We start from the raw sequence: 27,966 nt of genomic DNA, 5'->3' as shown, positions 1-27,966 counted from the left end.
CAAACAAAAGGTCTAATGATCTAAACAACATCTGTGCACCTGTGTTTTAAATCTTAGTACATTTCTTAGCCGTCCTCTACAAAACAACAACGTGAAATGACTTGGTGGACCCGTGCTAGTGTTGTCACGTTATAGTTATCTACTTGCCACGCACGAGTTATTCTGTTGTCACGCGCTTAGTCCAATAACTACCACTAATAAGACAAATTCATTCCCGCAAGCTACAGTTATTTCTAGAAATCGTATGCAAAACACTTGCGCAATCCTCGGACTTTTGTTTACACATACTTCTTGCTGTTTTAGTTCATTCTTAGACAAAATATTTACACGGAAGCTCTCAATGTCTAGTTAGAAACTCAGTTTCGCCCAGTTTGAACATTAAGTGTTAACTTTTCTTTGTGCATTTTACTTTGCGTTTTAAGTCATGTTTTGGCTGCCAGTTTGCAAAATTCTTATCGTACCATTGCATTTGAATGGGTAAAGCTTGCCTTTGTTCTTTCTTTGAATCGCTTGGCTGGTAAACCGTTCCGATTTCAATACATTTGTACACCAGCCATTCTTCACTGTTTGTGCGTCACGTCGCAAGTGAAAATATTATTTTGTGGTGTGTTTAGTCCGCATTATTGGATTCATGGTTTCCTTTTTCCTCGTGCTGTGAATTTTGCAAATCCCAGGTAGGCAATGAATGAACTTGGCTAAATTTATCACTTTTTGGCAAACCTGCTTTGGAAAGTTAGCCGCATTTCAATGCCCCCATTAATAAGATCGAGTTCTACTCAGATTTGTCGATTTATGATTTAGCTTTGAAATGGTTTCAGTCAGTTTCGAAAATGCGCGATGGCTAAATGTAGGTGTACATTCCAGACTGTGGATTAGTTCATGTAATTTGTAATTGCGTATTTGCTCTGCAAGTGTAGGATTTCATTCGTGTGGCTTCCTCTAACTAATATTGACATTTGGAGCTGCAAAAAAGATTATATTTGCCTTTGCATTTAATGCCGCTTAGCTATTCACGCGACAGTGTTAAAATCGAATTTTCGAACATGGTGATTGAGATGTATTCCTCCGTGAGTTTGTCGTAAAAATAGAAGGTCTTTTGCAAAAGAGTCTTTCGCTAAACACTCACTTTGTGAATCCATTAATTAACACACATTCGTTTCGCTTAAACTGCTGGCACGAATTATATCATGACTTTGAACAGTTGTAACCCCATATCAACTTGATTTGAGTTCTTAAACAAGTGTACTTTTGGCTACCAATATAACCTAATATAAGTGTGAAGTGTGTCCAGTATTTAACTTAGCCCCCATGCAATGGGATTTCTAAGTATATTCTGTTTCCTTCACGAAGGCTTTACAAGAACGCATTCAATCCGTAAGGCAACTGGCGTCAACTCCAAAGCTACAGAAGGTATGCATATCTGACTTGTCATATTTGTAAATTCTTTCTATTAAAATACTTTCTTACATTTCAGCAAACGATACTGATAATCAGAAATAATTGCCGGTCTAGTTAACTTTAATTCCTTTTGCCATGTATGAACTGCTAGTGGAATATTCAGTGTCTCCAGTTCTTTTAACATTTATAACGTTCTTCGATTTAACCATTGTGTTCAAACGTTATTTAATTTTTGATTCGATGTACTTTCGATTCATTAAGGCAGAAGTTTCTACCCGATACGTGTTCGAATGCACGTGAAAATAACTGCGGTGCTGACTGCTCATGAACTGTCGACCCCGCATTTAAATAATGAAACCGCAATGGTAGTTCTTGCCTTTAAAGGATTTGGGTTAAAATGTGGTTCATTCAGGTAACAAGTTCAGTGGGCAAAAAACTTTCGTGCTAAGATAAAAGATGCTTTTAACCCAAGCCATTGCTTGAAACAATTCGTGGAAATATTGCAGCTTGTTTAGTTTCTACTGTCGCAATTAGCTTTGAATGAAACTTTTCAGTCTTCAAATGTAGTTTTTAAGTTTACGTGGCACAATTAACAAACGGTACCTTTTTCCCTCACGTATATTGCAGTCGCTGTACAGATAAACGGGCCTGAAATACATTTTTCATGTCAAATTAGTTTCTGAGTGAACTTAAAATGTAAAACTGTAATTTGAAAAAATTGTGACGGTAAACAAGCTATAAAGATTAGTGGGAATTAGAGCACGCTTTATTGAGAGCAGTATTGTGCCACGTAATAGTTAATTGAATATCCGTTTGGATTTTACGTGAGCTTATCTGATAATGTATTCTTTATGTTCTTGGTCTTTTTCTTCAATTCTTCCTTGAAACAACCGTATGACCATTTTCAATACACTCGTTTTGTTCTAAATTCTCTCCGTTGATCTGAAGTATTTGATGGTGTACTCTTGTTGAACTCTCTCAGAATTGTCTAGCCGCTTTGAAACCTTCGTAGAAAGTCCGGTCTCTTTTTATTTACATATTTAAGTGATTTAAATTGGACGTAAAACGATTTTGAACCGGAAGGAAATAAGACATTTCTTCGTGTCACACCAAACTTAGGTCCCCGGCGTCCACACTGCACCAGAGGAATTTGAAAACGTAGCTTCGTTTCTACGGTTAGGCCTACCGTCCACACTACTCCGTCACGAAAACGGAGCTTTTCGGAACCGCTCTTCAAACCGGAGGAATTTGAAAACGCCGGCTTTTCGTTTTTGAGTACACGGAAAACATTTTGAAAACGGCGCTTTTCGACAACGATGTAGTCAAAATGACCTGTGATTTGACGGGGCCTTACTAAAGAGCCTTAAAGACAAGAAAGCAATGTGCGTCAACGTGAAGTTGATAAAAATAGATTAACCGCCGTAGAGACTGGGTTGACGTTTTGATCATAAGCTCTGCGTCGAAGTAAAACAGTAAACCAATAAAAAGTAAAACCAAAAAAGTAACGAAAATTCACACTAATAGAAATATTAAAATTGCAGTTTTCCGACGTTTCGATGTATCGAACATCATTTTCAAGGCAAAAGTGAAAATATCGAGGTGACACAAAGATTTAAATAAGTGAAAAAAGTGATAACTTTTTCTCCCTTTTACCAAACGATCCCAAGTTACTCAGTAAAATTTTTTTTTCTACATTGACGTCTTTTTTTTTACCAGAAATTTCATGTTTTTATTTTAGAAACTTCCGGAAGGCCTGTTATTAAAGAACATGGCGCCCACCCTCGCAGAGGGAATCTCCTCGCCCACCACGTCGGACGCTGTTTCCAGCAAAACAAAGGAAAGCTTTCCCATTGAGGTTATTCCGACGGATCACAATGACAATTTCCTGGCGGTGAATGGCGACGAGCTTTTTCTCCAACCCCCCGAGTCTGGTGGCTCTGAAGAACTTTACACAAGTGTCGACAAACAATTTTTGGAGCTTATGTTAGATGCTGTACAAAAAGGATTCATGCCTCCTGAACTAACAACGGCAAAAACTTGGCTTAACACAGATGGGACAGACGTAGATTTGAATGATTCAGTACGAGCTGTAAATGTTGGTGTACCTTCGTCTGTTGCGGTTACAGAAGAAACAAAAGATACAGAAGAGTCGTTGAAAAATGACGAAAGTACTGAATTGAGAAAAATGAATGATGATGCCGATATGGAAGATCAAGAGATAACATCGCTGGCAGCCATTGCCGAGCCTATGCACGTTACAGAGGAATTAACTTTGGGAAACGGTCCGCCAAATCATGTTCCTGAGGAAACCTCGGTGGCAAGTGCGAAGCCAACGTTGGAAAGCGATGGAACGGTGCATATTGCAGAAGAACCAGCTGTGAGGAACAGCGAAGCGATGCAGGTTGCAGAGGATTCATCGGCAAAGGTTACACCGATGCATGTTGCAAGTGGACCATTGTTGACAAACGTTGGACCAACATCGCCAAGCGATGAAGCAATGCTTGTTAAAGATGGCAACGAGCCTGTTTCTGATGCGATAGAGTCGGCAGCCTCAACGCCCAACAAGAAAGTTCAATTTCTTGGCCTTGATACTGTTTTTGGTGACAAGTCAAGCGCTTCAGACCATCCTTTGGATATTTCAATCTCACCCGTCCATGCTTCACACAAAGAGCCCGGAACTGTGTTAAATGAAACGGGACAACAGAGTACTGAATCTTCGCCGAAAACAACAGTGACTTGGGCGACACTAGATTCGCCATCTAGGATGGCGAGATTATCTGGAAATGAGCATTCTTTTGCGAAGGGTCTCTCTAGTCCGGGAGACGGACTTTACAGGTTTGAAACTGCACTTTATGGAAAGGAAGGCGACGAGAAATCAGAAGGGGATTCGGACGATCCTTTTATGATGTACTTGAACTCAATTGAACAAACAGCTTTGAAGTTCAAACTGCAGGTGGAGCAGGCTAAAGTAGATACCTTGGAAACGCTGAAAGTGAAGTTGGAGCGAGCATACGAGGGTACCCCCTTGGAAGAAATTCCACTAAAATTCCAAGAAAAACTTCAGGAAACGATCGCTCAAATCGCTTCCGATGAAGTGTTGAAGAAATACGAGGCACTAGTGTCGCAAGATGAAGAAATGAGCGAAGAGGAAAATCAGATACTAGAGTGCATGAGGAACGAGCTCGACTCAGTGGCTTGCGAAAACTTTGAGCTTCATCAACAGCTTGAATTGTTGAAAGATTACGAGAAGAGATATTATGACCTGAAAGAAAAGTTTGATAATCTCGACGACGGAATGTCGACAATCAGAAATGAGTATGAAAGGAAGAATGGTGAGAGTGAGTTTCTCTCGGAAAGAGTGGAGTCCCTTGAGAAAAGCATCGTGAACTTACGTGTCGAGTACAATAACGAAATCAAGGATTTACAAGACGAGAATCTTCAGTTGCAGAGAGCGTGTTTTGAGCTGGAGAACAGAAACAAGAATTTAGAGGACCATCTTGCAGCTGGCGATAGCGAATCGCGTGAGAGCCGGGCGGAAGAGAGGGAAGACGAAAGAGAGAGATTTGTTGCCAACCAGGAGTTTGAAATGCTGCAGTTACGCCTCGAGGAATCTGAGCGACAGAACAAAGCGCTAAGAGCTGCAGCACAAGCGGATCAAGCCATGATTCAATGCATGGAAGACAAAAAGGACGAACTCGAGAAGGCGATTGTTAAGGCCCAAGACGACCACAGCAATGTGCTGCTAGAGCTGCACGAAGCACAGCGACAGATTTCGTCAGACAGAGTGAAGTTGTCTAGCTACCAAGAAGAGACGGATGCGTTGAGACGAGAGAACAAATTGTTAAAATCCAGTTTGGAAATTGCGCAGAACGAGTTGGAGTATCACCTTGATAAACGAGGGGAGAAAAACGAACCGTGGAAGAGCAACAAGCGGATGATCTGGCGAGAGATTCGCGAGCTTGAGAAGATACTGAAAGATGTCCACCGTGAGAAAAGGAACTTGGAAAAGAAATATGTGAATTTTAAGCAGGAAAACGACCAGCTGACTGGTTCACTGTCTTTGCATAGTTATTCATCTGCCGAGAATTCACCAGAGAAGGAACAAGTTAAGGATCCTAGCGAACGCGGCCTGAAAAGCAAATCGTGGCACAGTTCGACTGAATTGGAAAACAGCAAAGCTGCTGTCGGTGACGATGAGAGTTTTTCGTCTCCACCTCGTAAAGTGAAAAGCTGGTTGGAAGGCCTGGACCCAACGAATAGCGTTGTAAAGAATGATGGTCAAATTTACATGAACTCAAAAGAGAAGACGCCAGTTCTCCCTGAAAGGTACTGCCAGTACAAATTTGTCTTTGGCAAGCCATAAATAGAAGAGTCGAATTTCAAACATCTGAAGGATGCGAGGGGTTAGCTAGTCAACATGTATCTACTCTCTATTGCACGTCCAAACAACGTGGACCTGGTAGCTGTACGTTAACAAATGGCGTGAAAATTCTAGTTTTTACTTGCTCTTTCTCCAGCAGAAGGACAGTTCAATAAAAAACTTTGTAACGTTTTATTTTTTTCTGCTTTTCAGGTCCCCTGGTAACAGGTTATTAAGCAAGTCGGAAGCAAGCTTGGGAAGCCCAAAGAAGGAAGAAAATGGATTTTGCAACGAGGTAAGGAAGGAATAGCTTGGGTTCCCAGCCGCCCTCTTCATCCTTTTCTGGGGCTGGGAATGATTCTGAGACTAGCGCCTGGCGTCGTCAATCACACTACATGTGGACTGGGTTTTGTTGTTGTTGTTGTTTCTCCGACGCGCAGGGTATCCCACTCGAAACTATGTTTTTCCTTAATGAAGAAGGAAAATGTATTGAAAACTTATCAGTCTTAATGAATGAGGACGGCTGTGAGTGGAGGCTAGAAGCCACTACTACACCTAACATTTTATATTTATTTAGTCAGGGAAATTTTACTTTCATCGGGGAAAAGTCGAAATTTTGAAAAGCGATGCCTTGGCAACCATGTTAACCCCTTCATTTTCTAACTGCTGCTTTTTTCTTTCTCAGCTCGAGGAACTTCGCCATCACGTTGGAAGCTTAGAGGCAGAGAAAGCCGCCATTGTGAAGGAACTCAGTTCACTGCGATTCAACAGAGTCACCAGATAACAAACTAAAACAGCTTGGCTGTCACCATGGGAACGACTGTCTCTTCCTCCCGGCAGTTGATGGACCAACTTCCGGAAGACGATGGGCGACTTCCGCCAAATTCCAAGTTCAACATCGAAATTTTCCTCACTCGTATTAGCCATACCATACACATTACCCAGAGCGGGCTGGGAACGTTTGGCCAAAAGCTGAGTAGATATGGAAAACCTGTGCTCGTGGAAGGTGTTCAATCAAATTACATACATTTTCTCTAATTAATTTTACTCCAGTGAAAATCAATGACAATTCGTGGCATCCCAGGGCGAGGGGAGGGACTCCATATGAAAAGGTCGGAGATGCTCGTTAGAAAATTTGAATTAAACCCCTAAAGGAGATCAATCTGGGCGTGGCTCAAGCGTGATTTGACCCCTAAAAGATATCACTTAAACTACCAGCCGCTGATCAGGAAAGGAGCCCGCGCTAGTACACCGGACTCAAGAGACCGGCGGAAATCGAACCTAAAAACGGAATTAAAAGTGTTTTTTACTATTGTTTCTTCGAGTGCACCCTAAAAGATACTTTGACAGCTAACAATAGAGGCGTTTTGTCATGAACACCCTAAGTGAGACCAGAATCCTTGATTTTCACCCCTAACAGAGACCACGAGCATCCCCGACCTTTTTCATATGGGAGTCTTTCCCCCCCCCCCTCCCCTCCCCCGACAATCCACCTCAGTACATCACTCGTTACACTCCCGTAGAATTTAAAATTGACGTTAGTAAGTTATTTAATAATTAATTTTTAATAATTAACTTGACAGTGCTGCCTGAGACGAGGGCTGATTTTCAAGGTTGTTATGGCACTGCGGTTATTTTTGCTCTTGATGAAAAAAAAAATGCATCAAGAATTACTAGTCTGAAAAGGCGAATTTTTTGGTTTTAAGGGTTTTTCGAATATACTGGAATTTTAAATTTTTTTAAAGTGAAAAGCTAGCCTAGAAATCGAACCTAACTTGAAATAATGGTCTAAAATATTAGCTGAGTGGAAGGAAAGAAATGCTAGCAAAGCCGTGTTTGGGTGGGATACTTGTAACTCTGTTTTCAAAGTTTGACAGCTTTAAATATGTCGCCATTTAGAAAGGATTCCTTGTACAGTATGAGAATTTTTTTTTAACTTTATAAAGTGCCTTAAAGTTGGCTATGTGCATTTTATTTTCCATTTTGTACATTCACTAATACGTAACGTTTTTTTAGATGCGGTACTTTTTTATCCTGTTTCTCCTGCCAATATAATGTAAATAACGGAAATAAATAAATAAGTGAACAAAAACCTATTCAGACATCCCAATGAATTATCTCAAAAATGTACTCTTACTATAGCCTTGTTCCTAGGTCTTGATATTCTCCTCGGTCAATCGTTTTCGGGTCACGTGGTCCGAGGCGAAAAGAGCGCTCTCGGCCGGTCGTCTCGGATACGTCACCGAAATCAATTGACCGTGAAGGCCTCGAAAAAAGCCGCACAGGAACAAGGCAACTCTTACTACTGATCACGTGCAGACCAGTGACATTTCCCCTGTAAATTTTATGTTTCATAGTAAAGAAGAAAAGAACTGATAATAGTACGAAATTAGTGTAGCCTGATTCTCAGATGGTCCATTGAGGTCGCTCGCGACGCGGGAAAGAAGGAGAAGGGAGAGACCGTTCTGTTATTTAATTTCTCAACGATCTAAATGTTGCTTGAACAGATCAGTAACTGCCAGTTGCTCGCTTCCATTTGACCACGTTACGGTACTTTCTTATTGTTATTTTGACAGTTTAAGGAATGAGATGATTTGACTTTTGCGGGGTGTGAAGAATTTTTTCAAGAATGAGTTTTGTCAGGTTGATACTGTACTCGTACTTTTACTTAGAACGTTTACTGAACCCAAAAAATTCAGGTGAAACTAGATTCCCAAGTTTGGAACGAAATCCCGCTTCTGCCCATTCCACAAACCACTTTGAAAAATTTGAACCTGAAAAGGGAAAAATATCGTTCCAGGCCTGGTCGCATGAGATGTTATACGTGGTGCGGATCGCGTGTTTCCTCGCCCAGCCTCGCTTTGGCCCTGAGTAAGACCCGAGCCTCCCTCTTGTCAATCCCGGGAGAGTTGTGCTCGAAGATACGAGATCGAGAAAAAAACGTAATGGAGAGCTCATGGTCTGCTGCGCTTGTTGCGTCGCCCTCAGTATATTTGTGATCTTCCAAACAGGTACAAATAATTACTCTCTGCAGCAACAGCTTTTGAGCTTGAATATTATCCCTTTAAAAGTTCGCAGTTCTAAACAAGAGACAACGACAACTAAAAAGAGCAAAAGGCTCATCAAATTTGTGAGTCATTGCCTGGGAGATCGATTAACTTGTAGACCTATGAGAAGATAACGACATTCAAGCATGTTAAAAAAACTCCTTTCTTTATTTCGGACAAACACAGCTAAATCAAGACAGTGTCCAACACACACACTGTATACAAAGCACTGAACTTTACATTTTTTCTTTAAACTTTTTTGAGCTCGTAATTGACATCTATATCATAAAAAGTAAAGGAATGGCTGGAAAACAAAATCAAAAATATAAATTTTCGGTAAAAGAAAGCAAATAGAAATGTTACGATAAGCTGATAATCACATTACAATCACACTGGAGATAATGAGAGGTGAAGATCTCCAATTGAGAATACAGCGGCAGAGAGAGCGGATAAATGCGGTATATGATGCCTTATTTTAGTATTTTGCAAGGTCGTAAAATTCTACCGTTATTTTTTTGGGAAGGAATGAGGGTAGACGGGGGAATCGAAGGGAGTCATGCTCTAAAAGCATGTTTAAGATGAAGTGTATTTCCTTAAATTGAGTTTCATTATCGTTTTATTTTTGTTGCTACTCCTGCTAGGTTTTTGTTTCAATGATTGCTTTACGGCTATTATTGGGGGCGGCGGGGGGTGGGGGGGGGGGGAAGGGTGGGTTTGGGTGTATTTCTATCATACAGATGAATTAAGTTAACTAACGAATGTTCCCGAATAATGAACATGAAGCCTACAGTACATTGCAAATAACGAACTCAATAGCGGTAAGACGAGCGTTTTGTTTGGAATTCAAAGCGTGCACGTGTCTGCTTAATAGACCATATTCGTATTCTCGGTATTAGACTGGAACTAGCTTGCAGTGGAGGCTCATGCGGGTAATATCAAAGAGGAATAAAAAGGCCATTTTCGAGTTACCTTGTGCCTCTGCTTCAAAACGAGTCTTCGTGCAAAACTTTTATACGAAAATGAGTTTGACTTTCATGAAAATGAACATGTACGCGGAACACATTTTCATATGAATGGTTTCGCACGAACTGGTTAGACTCGTTTTGACACAGAGGCAAAAGGCAACTCGGAAACAATGTTCTATTTGCATTTGAAACGACATCCCGCATTGGCCTCAGTTGAGAGCTAGTTGAGGTTCAATACCGACAATACGAACATGGTCTACTACGCTTATGCCTATACGCGAGGAAAAACCAGCCTTCAAACTGTAATGAGAAAACAAGCTAGGTTATCAACGGGCGGATATCAATAATTCACATGACAAATCACCTAACGATGTGCTCAGTGCGGTGCCGCGCCCTCCTCAGCTTTGAAGAGATGCGAAGCATCCAGGCTCCTGACGGGTTCCAAACTGACATTCGTCCTTAAATTTGCCTTGAGGGCAGTCCACGGCGATGTCGTCTGCTGTTTCCTGATCCATACAGCCTCGCGCGAAAAAGTCGGTAAGACCGTAGTCCTGATACTCGACAAAGCACCTGGTTTCCCCTTGCTGACATTCTCGGGTCGCAATGTCCATGTCACAGTCTTCCAGTGACGCGTAACTTACACAATGAGGACACTCTGAATAAAAGTAGTGAGAGGTAAAAAGTTAACGTCTGCATACAAGCCAAGTGGCCCATCAAGCCGGGGCTTGTCCCAGTAAACTTCTGTAGCATGAAGTGACTGGGAGTATTTCTACTCCCCCCTGGATGGGATGCTAGTCCATCGCAGGGTTACCCCCACCATTAAATTCGCCGGTACCCATTTATACACCTGGGTGGAGAGAAACACTGTGAGAGTAAGGTGTTTTGTCCAAGGACACAACGCAATGTCCCCGGCCAGGGCTCGAACCCGGACCGCTCGATCCGGAGACGAGCGCACTAACCATGAGGCCACGGTGCCTCCACGTAAGTAGTGAGAGAGTCTTGTATAAATATATATATAAATATAGTTTTTAAGGATAACTGCATATGCGCGTACTGATGTTACTGGCTTTAGCATGAAATGTCTCTTGACAGCTAATTGACGCCAAAAATCCATCCAGCTCCTTTTAAAAACTGCTCTCTCCTTCACAAACAACAACGATATCTTGCAACAAAGAATTTCGATGGAGTATACCGGGAGCCCCAGCCCTATGAGAAACTCTTAGTCTCGCTACATGCATTATATTGAGAGGGGAGGAACAGGTGGGGGGGGGGGGTTAAATCTCCCTTCTCCCCCTACTCTGTGAGCCAATTTTTCATTCCTCCCAACTTTTTGGGGGGCCATTTCTCTCTCCTCCCTATTCTGTTCCTCCCCCTCCATTGAACTCAGTGTCAACAACTCATCTTGATACATTATCAGTCTCTATCATTGCTTTAACGGTGTAGATTGACAATCTAAAGATTATAACTTTTACTCTTAATGTTTTCAGCTAGATCTGATCAAGAAACCACGATCAAGCGCTTTTGATGTGTTTAGTCAATTTCACAAGTTCAAGTTCAAGTTCAAGTTTATTATTGCACACTATTTACAGAAAACAACTTAACATAAGATAGTTTACAATGAGACATAAAAAAATTACAAATAGAGATTAACTAGAAGAACACAATCAAATGAATGCCTGACAATCAAATATAAGAACAACATATACTAGTTCCTCAATCCTCTCACGTGGTTTACCATGGAATAACCCATGAGTCACTTGTATTTTCTTGGTATACACAATCGCCTAAGGGCTGGTGTGTACACCAAGAAAATTCCAGTGACTCGTGGGATATTCAATGGTATACCACGAGAGAGCATTGCATAACTATTTTATACCACGCCATAGCAAATGCAGTGACCAACACTGAATCAATACGACATACGCGCGACGCATGATGGGAAGCTGTCGAATACACAACGGCTTTCCTGTATTCTGATTGGCTGTATTTTCTGTATGGCAAGGTATAAAAGAATGTATTAAACCTTAAGAATATAGCTGCTGTGTATATCCGCTCTTGGATCTGAGCGTGCAATAATTCTTTTTTTGTATCTATAAATGCACGGCTGGATTGCATTGCATGAAACTTAATAATAGTATTTGAGTACCTAAAAGAAATTCAGCTTTGCACTTCGACTCCGTGCAAATCTCTTTTTTGCAGTTGTTCATTTTTTTCCACTATCCTACCGACGTTTTGTGAGTGTCGGTATCACAGCATTGACGAACAAATGTTCCATAGGTATAGAGGGTGGACTTGCATATTGCATTCGCTCGGTTACAGCTTTCAAACTCGATCTTCTTGTCACAATCAGCTTTGGGGTCATCTCCTCGGCCCCGACAAACTGGGCAATGGAAATCGTCGCCTTTAAATGAAACAGGTAAGGCATGCATAATTATTAAGACTGGATCATGGGATAATGCAATTCGAGAGTTTTCATTGGCTTAGCCATCGTGGGTTATGAGTCATTATACCATGCTGCACGAATATGATAAGCGTACGCGTGATTTTTTGGGGCGTTTTTATTTTCTATTTAGTTTTGTTTGCTATATTTTGGGGGTGTTTTTAACAAAACGCTTATTCCACTCGCGCTTGTTGGCTATGAGCTGGTTATAGCGAGCTCGGCGCTATGCGCTTCGTTGGTCATCTACTATCTCATATCCAAAGCGCGCTCGTGGCATAGGGTATGTAGGTATGCGCGGCACCAAAGGGTATGGTGTTTTAGCAGCGTTTTGGTCATAAGTAGGGTATCGAATTTGGTCATTTTAGTCTAAAATAGGGTAAAGCTTTTGGGAATACATTCCCATTTTGCAAAATGCAGTGTGTGCCGACTTCAAAGGTGACATTATTTAGCTATTCATTTGTGAGGTCGAAAGACATTACTGGCCCTAAAGAGCAGCGAGTTGACCAGGCACAGATTTCAGTCTTTGTTGGAATCTTGAGGTATTTCTTGAAGGGTGACCGACATGTTGTTTTCAGTTGAATTATGCACACTAACAAACGTTATAGTTATAGCTATAATTAGTTATATAATCGCAAACAGAAAATACGTGTGAGCCTTACCTTAGTTGTTGTATCACAAGATGTGATGTGCTTAAATTCCGCGCTTAGCTTGGCGTTCGTAAACTGTTTTCGTTGTCTTGTTCAGAGCTAACACTAAACTCAAACGTATAAATTTTCAGCTGTTTTTCAAGATTATATTGTTTAATTAACCAATCAGTGGGCGGCTTTCCTATGGGAGAAAATGCTTCCCAAACAAAGCAAAATGGTTAACAAAAGCACCAAGCGCTCTTTTATAACGATTCCGGTTTCGTTTATAAAGATAAATATGAATGGGGTATTCAATATTTCTAATGAAGACGACTGTCCAACAGAAATTGGCTTTGCACAGGCAGTTTATTAATATCACAAACAACTTAAATGATCCCGAAAAAATGAATCCATTTTAAAAGAAAGACACTGCGGGATAATGTAATTTGTGATAATCGGTATTGACATAAACTAATATTTTGCCTACACGGAGAACTGGGTGGGAGAGTAGCACGCAAAGGCTCATGGGTAGTACGTTTGTAAAAAGAGACGGTTGAGAAACTTGTGACATTCTACGGTCAGCCTTGCCACTAGCACTTTCCCATAAGGTTTATATCATTGTGTAATTAGCGTCATGATTTGTTTTTTCATTCTGTTGTTTATAGATCAACCTTAAAACCCCAAAGGTGGCGCCACTGCATTTGGTCGGGGGTACACGGTCCCTATTTTTCCTGACAAGAGGTTTTTGGGGTTTACGTGTCCGGCTTTGGCGCATGTAGGACGTTACTTGATGTATCTCTTATCCGCTTCGTTGTAAGCTTATTGTCGCAAATAAAACATATCTTGGGCCTGGCTGACCAACGCGCCCATGCCTCAACCTTAGAGTGTGTTCGGTTGCGTAGTGAAGGCAAAATACAAAGAAGTTTCTGTGTATACGTGATGTCGATTTCCATAATGAGCGTGCTTCGTTGCAGTAAGTGATATTTTTCTGTGAGCAAGGATATGTTCTGAACTTCAAGATCATGTCCTTTGGATCAATAAAAAAAGGATCTGTCCATCCTTTATGGATGCAATTTGAATTGCTACACCCAAATGATACAGTTTTCTAGGAGTGGGCGGCATTCTTCAAAACATTATGCTGAAATCTTTTTTCTGCATATCAAGCAAAGGAAAGTGAGTTAACAAAGGCGACAGGGCGGGTTTATCCTGGCCGTTCTTCATTAAAATCTAGGTTCTTCCTAGGAAAGGTAGCTTATCACGCCAAGAGTGCAAATGCTGAGGTATAAAAGTGAGATAAAAGTGCGTGTGCGGGTTTGAAGGAAAACGTATAAAACATTTTCAAACAATACAATATGTGCTCTAAGAGATTTCTGAAAATGCTTTGGTGCCCCTGTCTTTGTTCATATTTTACGGCTATTGTGCTCCAGGGCGCTTTGTATTCCACCGAAAATTCCAGGAATAAAAAATCATTCGGGTGGCCTCTTTGACGAAAATTCCGGAAAATGCAGTTCCAATCGCCACTGGAAATTTAGAGAAATTCAAACCAGAATGTTTGGTCGAAATAGACTTCGAAAATTCATTTTTGTCTGAATGCAGAAAACCCATGGCCGCAAGAGGGATTAAGTATCCATTTACGTTTTCACGTTCAATTGTGATTATTCAATAGTTTAAATCACAAGTCAGTCTTCGCGGACTTTTTATGTGGTAATGTTGGGTTTAACAGCCCGGCGTGACTCCCGCATAGAAAGGAGGCGGCGTGAAGTGGCTTTAAAGGGACACAGTCAGCTGGCGCACATGCGCATTAGATATCATTTCATAGCTAACTTGCATATCACAGAGATGTGATCCATACTGTTTTCAACCAAATATGATAAAAAATAATATCATAGGATGAGCAAAACTACACGTAAAAACAGGTTTTTCAGTAAACGATTGAAAATCACGCAAAACACTGCAAAAATTGAAGCAGATTTCTAGATGTACTTTGATTTCAGGTTGAGGTGAACGTTTTTCAAAGTGAGAAAACTAGTGTCCAGGTCAGCGCGGTCCCAGAGCTGACTGTGTTCCTTTAAATGTTTTCATCCCTAAGAGGTAGGTACCAATTCTAAAAACAACACGTTATCTCCTGTCGTATTTTTTCGGCTCAATACCCTAAAAGGAACTTCAAAAGCTCCCAGTGTGGACCTTTGGAGCTAAGAGGAACCCAAACTGGTTTTTTAACCCCTGAAAGGTATGACGAGCACCACGTCCCTGTTATATGGGAGGCTCCCCCGGTTGTAACAGCGCAAGCTTAGTTCACACCCTGACTGTTGGAATGTACTTAAGGTCATTCCCCGTATTGCATTGCACATCCCTACCGCGCATAATTTCATGCGTGATTAGCGCGCGCGCATTAAAAATGGCGGCTTTCTCTTTACGGTTGGACCTCGCCATAGAGGGAAATCGTCATTTTCTCGCAAACGAGTATGGTGACTTATCATTCTTTTCTCTTGTTTTGAATTGAGTGATAAATTTCTCTGTGTAAAATAAACATGGACCAATTCTCAGTGTAGAACAAAAAACAATCGTCGGAAACTTGAATTTAGCAAGCAATCGTGACCACAATTATGGTGCTATTATAAGGATTTATTGGGTATAAGCAAGGTGCTGTTGCTCCTAATTAAACGAACATGGGGACCCCTCAAAATTTAAGCTCTGTCGAAACATGTCTTGCAAACTTAAAAAATTGGTCGTTTTCCTTAAAATCTTTACATGTCTGCTGCTATCTAGACCTTAAGTTGCTACAATATAAACAATCAATAGGCAAAGTTTCACAAAAATCTCAGTACAGGTTCTATTTCAGGGGAATGACCTTAACATCTATACCAAAGATGGTGTGGTAAATTCTATTTTATGGAAATTATTTGACGCCTGATTCCGATCCCTTACAACAATTCATGGCATTTAAAAACCTTGTCACATGTACATTCACTTATTATGTCATAAATCACCTTGCGAATATTATACCAGGTTAAATACGTTTTCTTATCTTATCTTGTAGTCTTTGTGAGAAGTAAGAGGAAATAATATTTAGAATGTGGCGCCGAGAAGTTGAAAAATTCCAATTTCCTGCAGTGTCTTTCATTTAACGCTTCACAAGTCTCATGTGACCTCAGGTTTGGAGTGCTTCCCAAAAAAATATTTTTATGTTACGGCGCGCGACAGTTAGATAAGTTATCGAAGGGCGTGACAATTGACGATAAAATACCGGAAGTTTTCATCCACTTGACAAAACAGATAAAATACTCTAATTAAATTTACTTCAATGCAGAACACGTGAAGAAACATTCTGTTCCTCGGACAAGAATTTCAACCCTTTCCGTGCTGTGATCATATAATAAAAACTAGGTCAATAAATTTAGTTTCATGCAGTCCTCGTATGATTAACAGATTTCCTGGGGAATAATAAATAATGATTTGATGAAGTTTCCTGCCATTCGTGTCCTACCGACGTTTCCTACTTTTCGAAAAGGATGACGTTACTCTAATGATATGATTTCCCTGATCGAGTTTTCCTCAAACACCAATTCAAAATAACCGGTGATTGTTGCGCTTTCAAATTTCTCCGGCGTAGTGTGGACAGAACACATCTGATGTGTTTTCACGGAGTAAAACCTCCGTTTTCAAAATCCTCCGGCGTAGTTTGAACGAGGCCTTGTTGGGTTATATTGTCATGCAAATGAGAAAAGTTACCGTGAAAAGAGCTGTTGTTGTTTAACACCATGTATGAAAGATTCTGTTAAGAGATTAGATATAGAACCTATTCATAAATGGCTGCCAATTTCAAATTCTTTTGTATGCATTTAAATTAGCCCAACTAACCTCGTTTAAGAGTAAAAATTCTCTTGAATTATCAACTCAAAAACGAAGTTAGTTGGGCTAAGTTTAATACTTACAAAAGAATTTTTAATTGGCAGCCGTTGATGAATAGGGTACATTGGCATGGAGATCTCTCTAACCGAACAAGTATCATCAACCGGTTATTAATTAGACCCAGGTGGTTTTCAACCAAAGGCCTCGGTTGACACCGATAGCTTTTCTCTCAATTCATTGAACTAGCCGATAGACAACAGAATATAAGATTGAATGAGAGAGAGTTCAAAAGAGTTAAGACCTGTAGATTTACATTGATGAAGATGTGTTAGACAAAGACTTCATTTAAGTAAATCTGCAGATCTACAGATCTACAGATCTTACTCTTTTGAATTCACTCTCATTTATTCATTCCTTGATAATGGCGTCCCGAGGCCGCCGCAACGTCGGGACATTATATCGTCGGTTTTTACTTGCTTATATATTAATATTGTAGTTAAACCGTGTGACGGAAAATCTAAGATTGGGAGTTGCAGTAAACGTATGTATGTAATGTCAAATATTTGATTAGAACCCCAGCACGCTAATCATAAGCTAAATGAAAGAAGTTTTGTTTTCTTGGGTAGGGTGGAGGGGGAGGATTTAGAAAGATCTTGATTTATCAGATCTCAACACAAGATTGGCAGACTGAATACCCTCATTATTGTAGCTCCTAACAAGAGAAGAAACTTCTCTACTTCTCTTAGTTCATGTTATTTTAGATCTCCCGGAAGGTGGTATAATAGGGAAGGAAATCTTATATTAAACCTTAAACCCAGGGTACAGAGGATAGTCATTCAGCTCAAGGGTGAAATACACTCGAAAAGGAGTTTTCATTAATCTGAGCTGATCCTGAGAGAAAACAATCTGTGCATAATAATCATAACTATACCAACTAAACACAATTGAAGACAGATTAAGTCACACGAGTCAGTGATGAAATCCGAGTCCAAAGTTCAAGACCTGGTTACGTGCTGTTGCGTTCTTAGGAAAGATTATTACACTGTTCATTGGCTATTGAGGAGAATAATCGGGAAGAAGCAATGTAGAATATCTGGGCAACCTTATCTAGACAAAATATACAAGGACGGGGGATGAACTAACAACCCGTCGAGGAGGGTGGGCGTTAGCTGATTATTCCTAGCCGTCCCTTCATGCTACGAAAACAAAGCTGGAGAGCTTGGCTGTCAAAACAACTGGCTTAACAACAGACTTGAAAAGAGGCACATTTGATGAAACCAGGATTAACTACAGACTTGAAAAGAAGCACATCTGATGAAACCATCTCCCATAAAAAGTGAACAGATGTTTAAAAAAAATAGCGTGAGAGGTGTCCAAGAGTTCATATGCAGCAATTTGTCTGTGTTTACAAGCCTGAGGTGCCACGCTTCATATCACAGGGCCCCTTCAGTTTTAACTGTCTTTCAAAAATCCGTAATCCTTTCTCTCCAATTCACACTGGTGTCATTAGTTTCTGATTGTCTTGAACTTTGAGTTATCGAAATGTGATCATAAATTTTTCTCAGTTTTCACATCGAAAAGAAACTAAAAAATGTAAACGCATGCTACCATTGTGCCGTGAGAGGCGTGTGTTGGCCTCGCGCGCCACTCTTTCCTCCCACGCTGACCAGTCTGCATTCGAGCATATTTGAGGAAGATCGTAAGCTTTTGTGAAGTTTTTTTAACAAAGAGAGTTTAAGTCAAGGCCGTTTTAGAGGAAAGGAAATGAAAGGAAGAGGAAAAAGGTCATAGTCATTAAAATTGACAAATAACTCATTGAATTCCCGATTTTCGTGCAGCAAACCAAGAGCTTTTTCCTCAACGACATCTTAAAACTTAGTGGGGGAGATTCTGATGACACAAATCCAGGTTGACCATAACGTGGGAATTTTGATCGTAAATACTTGAAGATAATGATGATAGTAAACTGATTAGTCAATGCCAGTCCGGAGTAAAAAGCTTATATAATCTTTTGTAACTTTCCAGACAAATTTCAGTGCTGGTCACGAGTACATGCATTTATGGTTTTATTACTGAAGACAATCACTTTCGAACTTGGTAAGAGCCGATATTTTTTAATCCTCCATTTCTTCTCTTTCCAGCCTGGTTAGGAATAAAATTAAAAGTATTAAATGATAGATCGCGTATTTTGAACGGAAAGGATGATGTCATGGTTTGGCGATAATTTTTAATTATCCCTGCATGAGCTGTACATTGCTGAACAGTTAGATAAAGAGAAGAAAGAAAATCATCAACTGTTAAAGGCTGGTTGTCTTGATGTGCTAGGGGATTCTCAGAACTATTATTGATTTAAATGTATTGCGATCAGTATAGAGAACTGCGCTTCTGAACTAAGAGTTATGTAAAGATTTGCCAACAATGTCCTTCCCGTTTCCACTTGGATGTCTTGTAAACCCATTTAAAAGCACGCACGTCACTACTTGACAGACAGATGGGACGGGTGCCATAAACAAAAACGTGTAGACACTCAGTGCTGTCGTGAAAACATTCCATACTTGTCGCTATTTATATTTTAGGGGTTTTTATGACTTTGCATTTCTGCCAAACTATGTGTAAATCAAGGATCTTTTCATCACTTCCTGGTAAACACTCGAGGGGAAAGTTCCCTTGTCGAGTATTAAGGATGTCATATATCAGTTTCATCTTATGTTAGTGGCATTCCACGAGGTAATCCTGGCGCTCAATGATTTGAAAGACAGGTGACGAAAATCGTCAGCTACTGACGAAAACCGTCAGTTACCAACAATTGATTCTCAAATAAAAAATCATCGAAAAGTATGTATCGTTGATAATTCAACAGATACAAAGAACGGATAGTATTTGCCGTAGTTGCCCCTCCCCCCCCTCTCCTCTCCCCCCTCACCCCCCTCCCCTCCCCTCTCCACTCCACCACTCACATCGCTTCTTACCGGGCCCCAATAACGTTCAGGTCATCTCTCAGTGGCTTTGATTGATATATTAATTCTCCTTCCCGATCGCTAAACATTTGGTTTGAGAATTTAGTAGTACATCAAGACAGCAATACCCTGATGATCGTTATCATTATTCTCATCACCTGTTTACTTGACGTTATATCGATATAATGAGGAGAAGTCAGTCGCTGGTCACACATGTTGGTTTTTGTTTACACTGGATATTGTATACCGTTCCTAAATCAAATCTTTCAACATGAAAACGTAATTATCCCCCTCCGAGTACAGAGAAAAATACCTGTTCATTACAAAGAGACAAAATATTTTTTGTTCATAAAAGGTCTCGTCAAAAGCACATTATATTTCAGGTCTGTTTTCTAAAAAAACTCACATATGAGATCTGTTGACAGAAATTTAAAGTGTTCTCATTCATAACAACCTACTGACTGTAATTTAATTAAGTACTTCAATCCTAGCTTGAAATCATATGGACATAAGAGAGTCTGGAACGTGGTGCAGGCATGCCATTTAACAGTTAAATTTTAGACGATTTCTCAGCTTTCAGGTAAAATTTCAGCCTATTATTCAACTATTAGTAATTTTGCAGATCTCAGAATTCAGCTTTCTGTTTAAAACTGCGTCATTTCACCACAAACATTAAAAAGTTTGACCAATTCCCGTCTATCATTTAAAAGTCAATCTACTCCAATCGAGACAGACCCTGGTATAAGGGTTAGCTTCTTTAATGAGTGGAATGCCGCGCCGGCCATTAGAACGTAACCTATTGAAATACTGGCCAACACTTATCAAAGAAGATATGTAAAAATAGAAACTCAAGAATCCAAAAAGGCTCAATTTCATTTCCATTCGTTCATTGATGAACTGTAAATGTATAGTTCGCTACTGATAAAACAAGACGATGGAACCCAAAACAAATGTCATTTGTCAAGTTTTTGATTCCATCTTATTCGTACAATAAATAAGAAAAAAACTTTTTTTTTCTCAGAAGGAAAAATGGGCAACAGTTAACCAGACAGAATCGCTCAACGCTTTCCGCAATTTTTTCCGTCAGTGAGATATATGCAATAATCAAGTTTTTTCCTGTTGAACTATAAGAATTTCGCAAATGAGTTTTTTCCTTAAGGTGTTGAAAGTAATTGCGATGTACTGAATGCCAAAGTTTCTTTCAACATTAGGTCTTAGAAGTTTGGTTTCGCATGAAGACAATAATTCTTGGTTCAGTTAGTTTGCTATTTTTGACATCCTGGGGACCTGATAACGCTTTTTATTATTTATGACCTAGAAAATCATGTCTTAGGTCCCATTCAAGTTGTTCCACCCTTACACATGCATTTGACTGTTACTTATTAGCTGGCATGCATCACCCATTATTAAAAGAGTTCACAAAGGTACCTCTCAGGGGTAAAACATTTCTTGAGCAACGCTAAAAAATGGTTTATTACAAACTTAAGCTTCATAACAGAAGTTTGTTGACCAGATAGGGTAGAAATGAAAACCAGTCTCCTAGCAACGACTTGAGACACATAAACAGACATCAATCACTTTTTCTTATGGAGAACACCCCAATCAACTAGTCAGTCAGCTTCAGGTTGTTATGCATTGAAAAGAAAATAGAAAGTCAACTGACAGCTCTACTCGTAAGCGACGGCTTTGTTGCGTTGCTATAAAATAAACACATGATTCATCAATGGGACTGATAACTGTGAAGGTTGTAACTCTAATTATGCCATAATCACTGAACACAGTTCAAAGTGGAATTCACTTTTCACAGCAAGTATGAAAAAACAGCACTGTATGTCTCAGTGGCTTTCATTTGAATGGTCACGCACTAGGGTTTCATGCACAGATTTAAAAGCTAGAACCACCTTGTACAGCATAATAAACAGTACCACATGAAAGCACTGCTCAATAGCTTTCATTTGAATGGTCACACACTAGGGTTTCATCCACAGACTTAAAAATAAGAATTACCTTGTACAGAATAATAAACAGTACCACATGAAAGTACTGCTCAATAGCTTTCATTTCAAAGTTTCATCCACAGATTTAAAAGTTAGAACCACCTTGTACAGCATAATAAAGAGTACTAGATAAGTAAGTAAGTAAGTAATTAAATAAGTAAATAAGTAAGCACTGCTCGACAGCTTTCATTTGGGAAGGATCAAACAAACCTCAATCACAGTTTTAAAAGTTAAAGGATATACTTTCCTAAAGTTCTTGGAAATCAAGTGACAAATTTAAAGGAACTAAGTCGGTCACGGCTTGCGTATCTTGAAAAGTTTAGCCTAATTTTTTTTAAAAGTTCGTCGTTTGTAATCTGTGTTAATCTTCTCCATCCTTAACCATCCTTGGTCCTTTAGGATAAAAGTAAACTATTATTTTCAGGTTTCCTTCAATTTAAAGCTGATTTTTGTATGTGGCCAAAACAACTTAAATTTCTGTGACTTAGCTCCTTTAATGGTACAAACTCAGTGCAGTTAACTTAACGCTACTGAAAATTGGCCACCTTCGTCAAGGTGTAACACAATTAGAACTCTGCATGTGACAGGAGTACTACTGACTCAACCAATCAATATCTTACTGTAAGAGCAGAAGAATTGATGCACAGATTATACTCAGTTTTAAGTTTAACTACAATTTTCACAGCTATACAAGAAAAATAATGGTTTTCGACTCGACAGATCTACTGAGAAGCTCAAAAATATGTTCTCTTTGTACACGAGTTTTATTCTCTCCAGATTAATGAGGATAAAGGAACATTCATGCAAAAAATTCATAACATTTTTCGCATGTTTTTCACAGTTTTCTATTTGCCGAGTTTCTTCGACTTCTACATGGAGTTTCTCAATTTCTGAAGTAGTTTTTGTCTCTCCGTTGACACTCGGAAGCGAGATCAATAACAAATGTTTCATTTTCTTTACGCTAATTAATGAAGCACTTATTTGCTGAAGTCACCAAATTCAGCGCTCGTAGCAGTCGATGGAATCTCGTTCAGTCAACAACACGACCTGACCTATAAGGTGTCAATCACTCGTGCAGGGGGGTACCAGCCAAGAGGGATAAGGTATACAATTTTAATAACTAGACCTCGCTGACAACTTCAAGGCAATCCTTCAACATCTACGATACAGAAACGTGAGCAAATGAGATTTTGACAATTAATGAAACAGCGTAGCCGTGTTTAGCTGGTAAGTCTCGAACCTTAAAGCTGCTCTGCGAACATCACCATTTCCTTGGAATAGAATTGTCCTGTGTTTGAGGAACGTGCCTCTACTCAGCTGTAAACAAGGATTGAGTGGCAAATGAAAGTCAATATTATCTGTGAAAACTTTACCGACTGTTGTTGACAGCGAGCGAAGCTTTTCGCATTTAGCGTCTCGTTGCTTGAAAAGGTTAAACCCTTAAGGTCACTCCCTACGTCCTTGGGTAACTACTTAACGCTAAGAGCCAAGTTTACAATGCCCCCTGGAAAGAACGCACTGTCCACTTTAACAAATCTTCGCGTAGAACACAAACAATCTGCTCCAGAAATCGGCAATTTTCAGCGCGGTCTGCCAAAAATTTCTCCGAGTTCTGTTGCGTTCTCTGTTCGTGGTGTTATCGCTGGTCACAGGCAAACTGTAATGGTGTTTTTTGACTGTAGCGTGTTTGCATGACGCTGCAGTAAGTACTTAACTTTTAGACCTCATGCAGTTACGAGGTCGTGTTCAAGTAATCAAGAATATTTTGGCAAAGGGATTTCGTCAACTTGAAAAAGCGCAGTTAAATGTGCAATTAAGACCCCTTATTTGGACGTAAGGAGTCGCGAGGGCTTTCTGTGTGTAAAATTTCTGTAATATTTCTTGTATTATGCAATCTTCGCTTGCTGGAATGAACTTTTAATTTCACCAAAAAACACGAAATATTTCAAGAGTGTTGACGGCTCCAGGAAGATAGACTATCTCTTTGCTTTCGTTAATTGTTTGCGTTCGAGAGAAAATATGTTTCCTTTTGTTTTGGAAAAGCTTTTTAATTCAACAAGTTTTAAGCCAAAATAATAATTACCGCTCTGGGCAGAATTGATTAAATGATTACTTCAAAGCTCTTAAGTGAATTCTTTCAATGCTGGGGTAAAACAGCAGTTTCATAGCGTAGGTGAATTTCTTTTTTAAGGTCTCTAAGCAAGTTTTATCATACACCCCCAAAAATTCCATTCTACATGTTGAAGCTTATCTCAAGATAAGGGACTCGCATTTTCCGTGGGACAAACGATAACCTTTGAGGTCTTGTTATCTGTAAAATAGGAGAAAATCGAGTGTAGGATATCTTTCATTTCTTTATCTACCATTACATATTCTTTTCCGGCCGAATACGGCAATGAAATAACCGCGACACACTCCAGTAATTTATTCTTAAGCTATGCGGCGTGAATTTTCCAAGCGCGCGGGTTCAATTCCCATGCACCGAGTGAGGCGGATTGAAAAGCTTGTGTTGAAAACTCTTTTTTTTTCGTCAAATTATCAACGACCTAATTATGGCCATTATTGGCTCGGCTTCTTTCAGAATGCATTCATTACTCAGTAATTGTCCGGAATCGTCAGAAGTAATGATGATCACACCATGCTCTCATATCAAGCCCACAGGCCGATCAAGTGAACACCAATTTATTTTTAGATCGCAATTTCTATTGCACTTTTAACTGGCCCTCGTTGGCTCTAGATAAAAATAGTACAACAATAAAATCGGGCGCTTTCTATGTTCCCTTTCAAGTCAAGAATAAATAAATTATTCACTATTTACATTCGAGCGCGGTAATAATAACTAAAAAATCGATTGTTCGCTAATCAAGGATAAACTAACCGTATCGTTGTTGCTCTGTTGACTAGCCGACTCTCTTTATAGTTACTTAGCTCCGGGCACGAGAATTACGTATAAATATTTTTCACTAATACTGATACTTAATAGTGACTTTTTGACAGACGAAGGCGTGTGTTCATCTGATAAAAATAACAAGGTGCTAAAAATCTTGCCGTGGAATAATACGCTATGACTATATTACAGTGAGAATACAAATTGAACTCTGGAGCTAAATACGTTTCGGCCGTCTCACAGCTGTGTTATACCGAAGTAATCTCTGACACTGATGTCGGCCGAGGGTGCAAAAACCTCTTTTAAACTGACATTCATCCCTGCTGAGGGTATTTTCGAGAAACGTTCTGAGTTCATAAACAATATCAGTGATAATTTTAATGCGATTATGCAAACCAAATCATCTCCGAGGATCAAGAAATTGAGTAAACACAGCGCGGGGTTTATTTGAATCCGGCCCGTGAATAAATTCTGACTTGACGTCGCCGAGCAGATGTATGCGCGCGGGCAATGTACTCTCGAGTGTTGAAAGTCTGTGAAAGTCTCGAGAACTCTATGAAACAACACCGACGGGTGACAACGGCTCTCAGTTTCTGCGTTAAGCTCATGGTCAGGTGTTGACTCAATAAAAACCAGTGATAGCTTCGCGCGCGTGTAGTGCCGGAGTTTAGTCAGCACCTATAGGCGAAGGAACTGCCTGAGATCGCGTTCAGAAACAGAGGTATTGTCGATTCTCCTACAATCAATTACCCCCGTTAAATCCGTTCACTTACAGCCACACCGTTCAACCACCATATCTTCGTACTTCTTGTACACGATATTGTCGCTTCTGTCCATATACAAAATGCTAATACCGCTGAATTTATTCGGTGAGCAGCACGCTTGAGGCGCAAGCGAAGGAGCCACGGAGTTCAGAATCGTCTGTACCGTGGCGTGATTCGTGGGTTTTAAATGATTGTCGATAGGAAACTCGCAGAGTCCTTGACAAAAATACGCGTTATATCCTCTTGGTGCTATCACCCAGTTTGACCAGCCAAGCTGGTTAAAGTCGACATATAAGGGTTTTCTGCGACAGGAATCTTTTTTGCGTCGACGCTTCGATTTAGTTCCTCTGCTTCGCTTCTTCAAGCTACTTCCCCCGGTTTTCGATTTCGCGTCTCTTCGTACCCGGTTGCTGTGTTCCAAGTCGGAGTCGATTTTGTTCTGTTTTAGCTCAGTGTTTTTTCCCCGTGATATTGCGTTACCATCGGCTTTGTTTTCGTATGACACTGGTTTCCGGATGGGATCAGAGGGTTTCCCATCGCTTGTATACACGACGAGAAGAGCGTGCTTGTTATGAAGGCGCCCGGCTTTAGCGAAGCCCATCTCTTCCGGTGGGACGTTCTCTCCACTCAACAGAGATTCCACGCGTAACTCAAGCTGGTGACAATTCGCTCTTGCTTTCTGCCACTTTTCAGTCGCTCTTTTGACAGAGAACACGTTCCAATTCTCCGATGACCGATCGGCGATGTCAAACTCGATCGAATCGAGAAGCTCGAGGTTTGAAGTTGATTCAAAAGGAGACAAATTTGGTACATCAAGCATACGCTTGCCATAAAGCTTTGCTCTGTAAGTTGTGCCGTGCCAGTTGATAAATGGTTTACCTTTGACCACGGATAGTCTCAACACCCGTAACTCTGCGTCGATGATAGTTTGCGATGAAGGCACGTTACTCACATTAAAATAAAATACTTGCTGACTGTTTCTGCTCACTGAATTGTCTCGGCGTTCTGCAGGAAGAAGATGAAAAGGAAATTGGACACAATTTTACATCGCTCGCTCGAGAACGAGGAACAAGAAACGGGATACGAGATTGGGCGAGTCGTAAAACAAATACAAACAATGACAAACACTTACAAAAACCTCCAGATAATAACACACACTGACCTTGATCCACTATACCGACTACAGCACTCGGCACCATATTATGGTTAAGATTTCCTTTGTAAGTCCCGCTCGAAAGGTTCCTGTACAGCTCCAGCATGAACTTGTGTGGAATAACATGTCGCCCAGGCGTCGGAAAGTTATCTAGTCCCAGAATTGAGAGAAGTCGTTTTTGCGCGATTTCCACGGCACGTTTTCGTAAAAATGGACGTGTCCATAGTTCCCACTTTCTCTTGAGACCGCTCGAATACTCAACACAGCACGAGTTAGCTAAGCCGAGAAGAAGTAGCGGCGAAATGTACAAGAGGCATACAGGTTTCATCTTCGCCGAGAATCACAGACTTCCTGAGCACTTGATACTAAACACGGAACACTGCAGACTTGACTGTTTGGTTGTGATTATGCCATCTCGAGTCCGTAAAATGATCGAACATCATTTATTGTGTAGCAATTAGCGATCTCTCTAGCTACGCCCCAGGGACAAAGAACATTTCACAGCCACTAATTGGTTGAAATGTGATTGTGTTTAAAGATGCGATTTTATCAAAAAACCTGTGTGATTATAATGTCTCGGATTGGCTCACCTGTAATATGATATTTCTAAATTAAATTACACCTGGGACATCCGATTGGTTAAGCGCGGGTCATAAACAGATCTTTGGAGGGGCCAGCCGGGCATTGATAGGTTGCAAATCTTTTGTGTTTCCTGGGAAATGATATTTACTCAAATCGAAACCGTTCTTGAGCGGCCATTCAACATGCAAGAATAGAGAATGACATTAACATGAAAGCGGGCCAATATTTGTCCTCTTGAGGTGAACATAAAGTTTGCATAGTCCATTAGGTGTAGAGCCTTCGAGGAAGTTGTTTCGCATAAGCCAGATGAAAGACGTCAAACTCTAACAACATAGCTTACATAGTCTTCAAATGCGGTGAGAAAAAATGTTTCGAGATTTTATCCGGAAATAGTACCCATCCATGGGCGCAGATCTATAAATACTAAAGAAGTATTTCCTGCGAGGACAGGAGAGGACATTTTTTCCAGCTGAGGGCCTGTTAAGTCATCTATCTTGCTCATCGCGGTACCGAAACACAAAGAAAAAACGCTCTATTTGCCGCCAGGACAATTCATCTGTTTGATGTGATTAAAGGTTGCATTCTTATGTTTAGCACATGTGAAACGCCTTCGACGCTTATCAGCGAAAAATTCCGTCTAAAGAGGGCAGTGTTATCAAGATAAGTTATCGCTGAAGTATTTCAGGTGATTTGGGGCACAAACTTAGAATTTTCCACGGATTAGAAAGCGAAATCCGCTACACACTTCGTAAACAGTACTTGGGAACTAGTCGCAACCTGATGATGTCGGATAAACGCCGGTAAAAGAGTACATCTCGAGCTAATCAATCTAAATACAATTGAAAAGCGGCTTTCAGCTAGCCTTGAAGAGTGTCTACTGTCTCGAAGTTAAATCGACAGATAGTTGAACAATACCACCAGGCAATGATTTATCTGAA

At 40.3% G+C, this 27,966-nt stretch overlaps 3 protein-coding genes across 3 annotated transcripts in view; 1 reads left to right on the top strand and 2 right to left on the bottom strand.

Annotated features, from left to right (window-relative positions):
- LOC110049135 (uncharacterized) overlaps positions 1-7,854 on the top strand; it is a 23,646-nt gene extending 15,792 nt beyond the window's left edge. Inside the window, exons 11-14 of the mRNA XM_020754911.2 lie at positions 1,351-1,410; positions 3,137-5,724; positions 5,972-6,053; positions 6,444-7,854. Of these exons, the coding sequence (XP_020610570.1) occupies positions 1,351-1,410; positions 3,137-5,724; positions 5,972-6,053; positions 6,444-6,542 (2,829 nt within the window). The 3' untranslated portion in view covers positions 6,543-7,854. The remainder of the gene's footprint in view (positions 1-1,350; positions 1,411-3,136; positions 5,725-5,971; positions 6,054-6,443) is intronic.
- A 2,254-nt stretch (positions 7,855-10,108) lies between these two features.
- On the bottom strand, positions 10,109-11,977 carry LOC149105904 (uncharacterized). Its single transcript, XM_089270578.1, has 2 exons — positions 11,917-11,977; positions 10,109-10,425 (listed from the first exon to the last, which is right to left on the bottom strand). The coding sequence occupies exons 1-2, from the start codon at positions 11,975-11,977 to the stop codon at positions 10,169-10,171; spliced, it is 318 nt and encodes a 105-aa protein (XP_089126704.1). The 3' UTR covers positions 10,109-10,168.
- Positions 11,978-24,308: 12,331 nt separating this feature from the next.
- On the bottom strand, positions 24,309-27,085 carry LOC110049159 (growth/differentiation factor 6-A-like). The gene is made up of 2 exons (XM_020754941.2): positions 26,456-27,085; positions 24,309-26,298 (listed from the first exon to the last, which is right to left on the bottom strand). Exons 1-2 carry the CDS (start codon positions 26,772-26,774, stop codon positions 25,295-25,297), a joined length of 1,323 nt encoding a protein of 440 aa, XP_020610600.1. The 5' UTR covers positions 26,775-27,085; the 3' UTR covers positions 24,309-25,294.
- Between the last annotated feature and the right edge of the window lie 881 nt (positions 27,086-27,966).

Source organism: Orbicella faveolata, unplaced genomic scaffold (assembly GCF_042242905.1).
Source record: "Orbicella faveolata isolate gen_17 unplaced genomic scaffold, um_ofav_v1 contig_34, whole genome shotgun sequence".
Classification (NCBI taxonomy): Eukaryota; Metazoa; Cnidaria; class Anthozoa; order Scleractinia; family Merulinidae; genus Orbicella; species Orbicella faveolata.
Note: the sequence above shows the minus strand (reverse complement) of the source record. Positions and strands in the feature narration are given on the sequence as shown.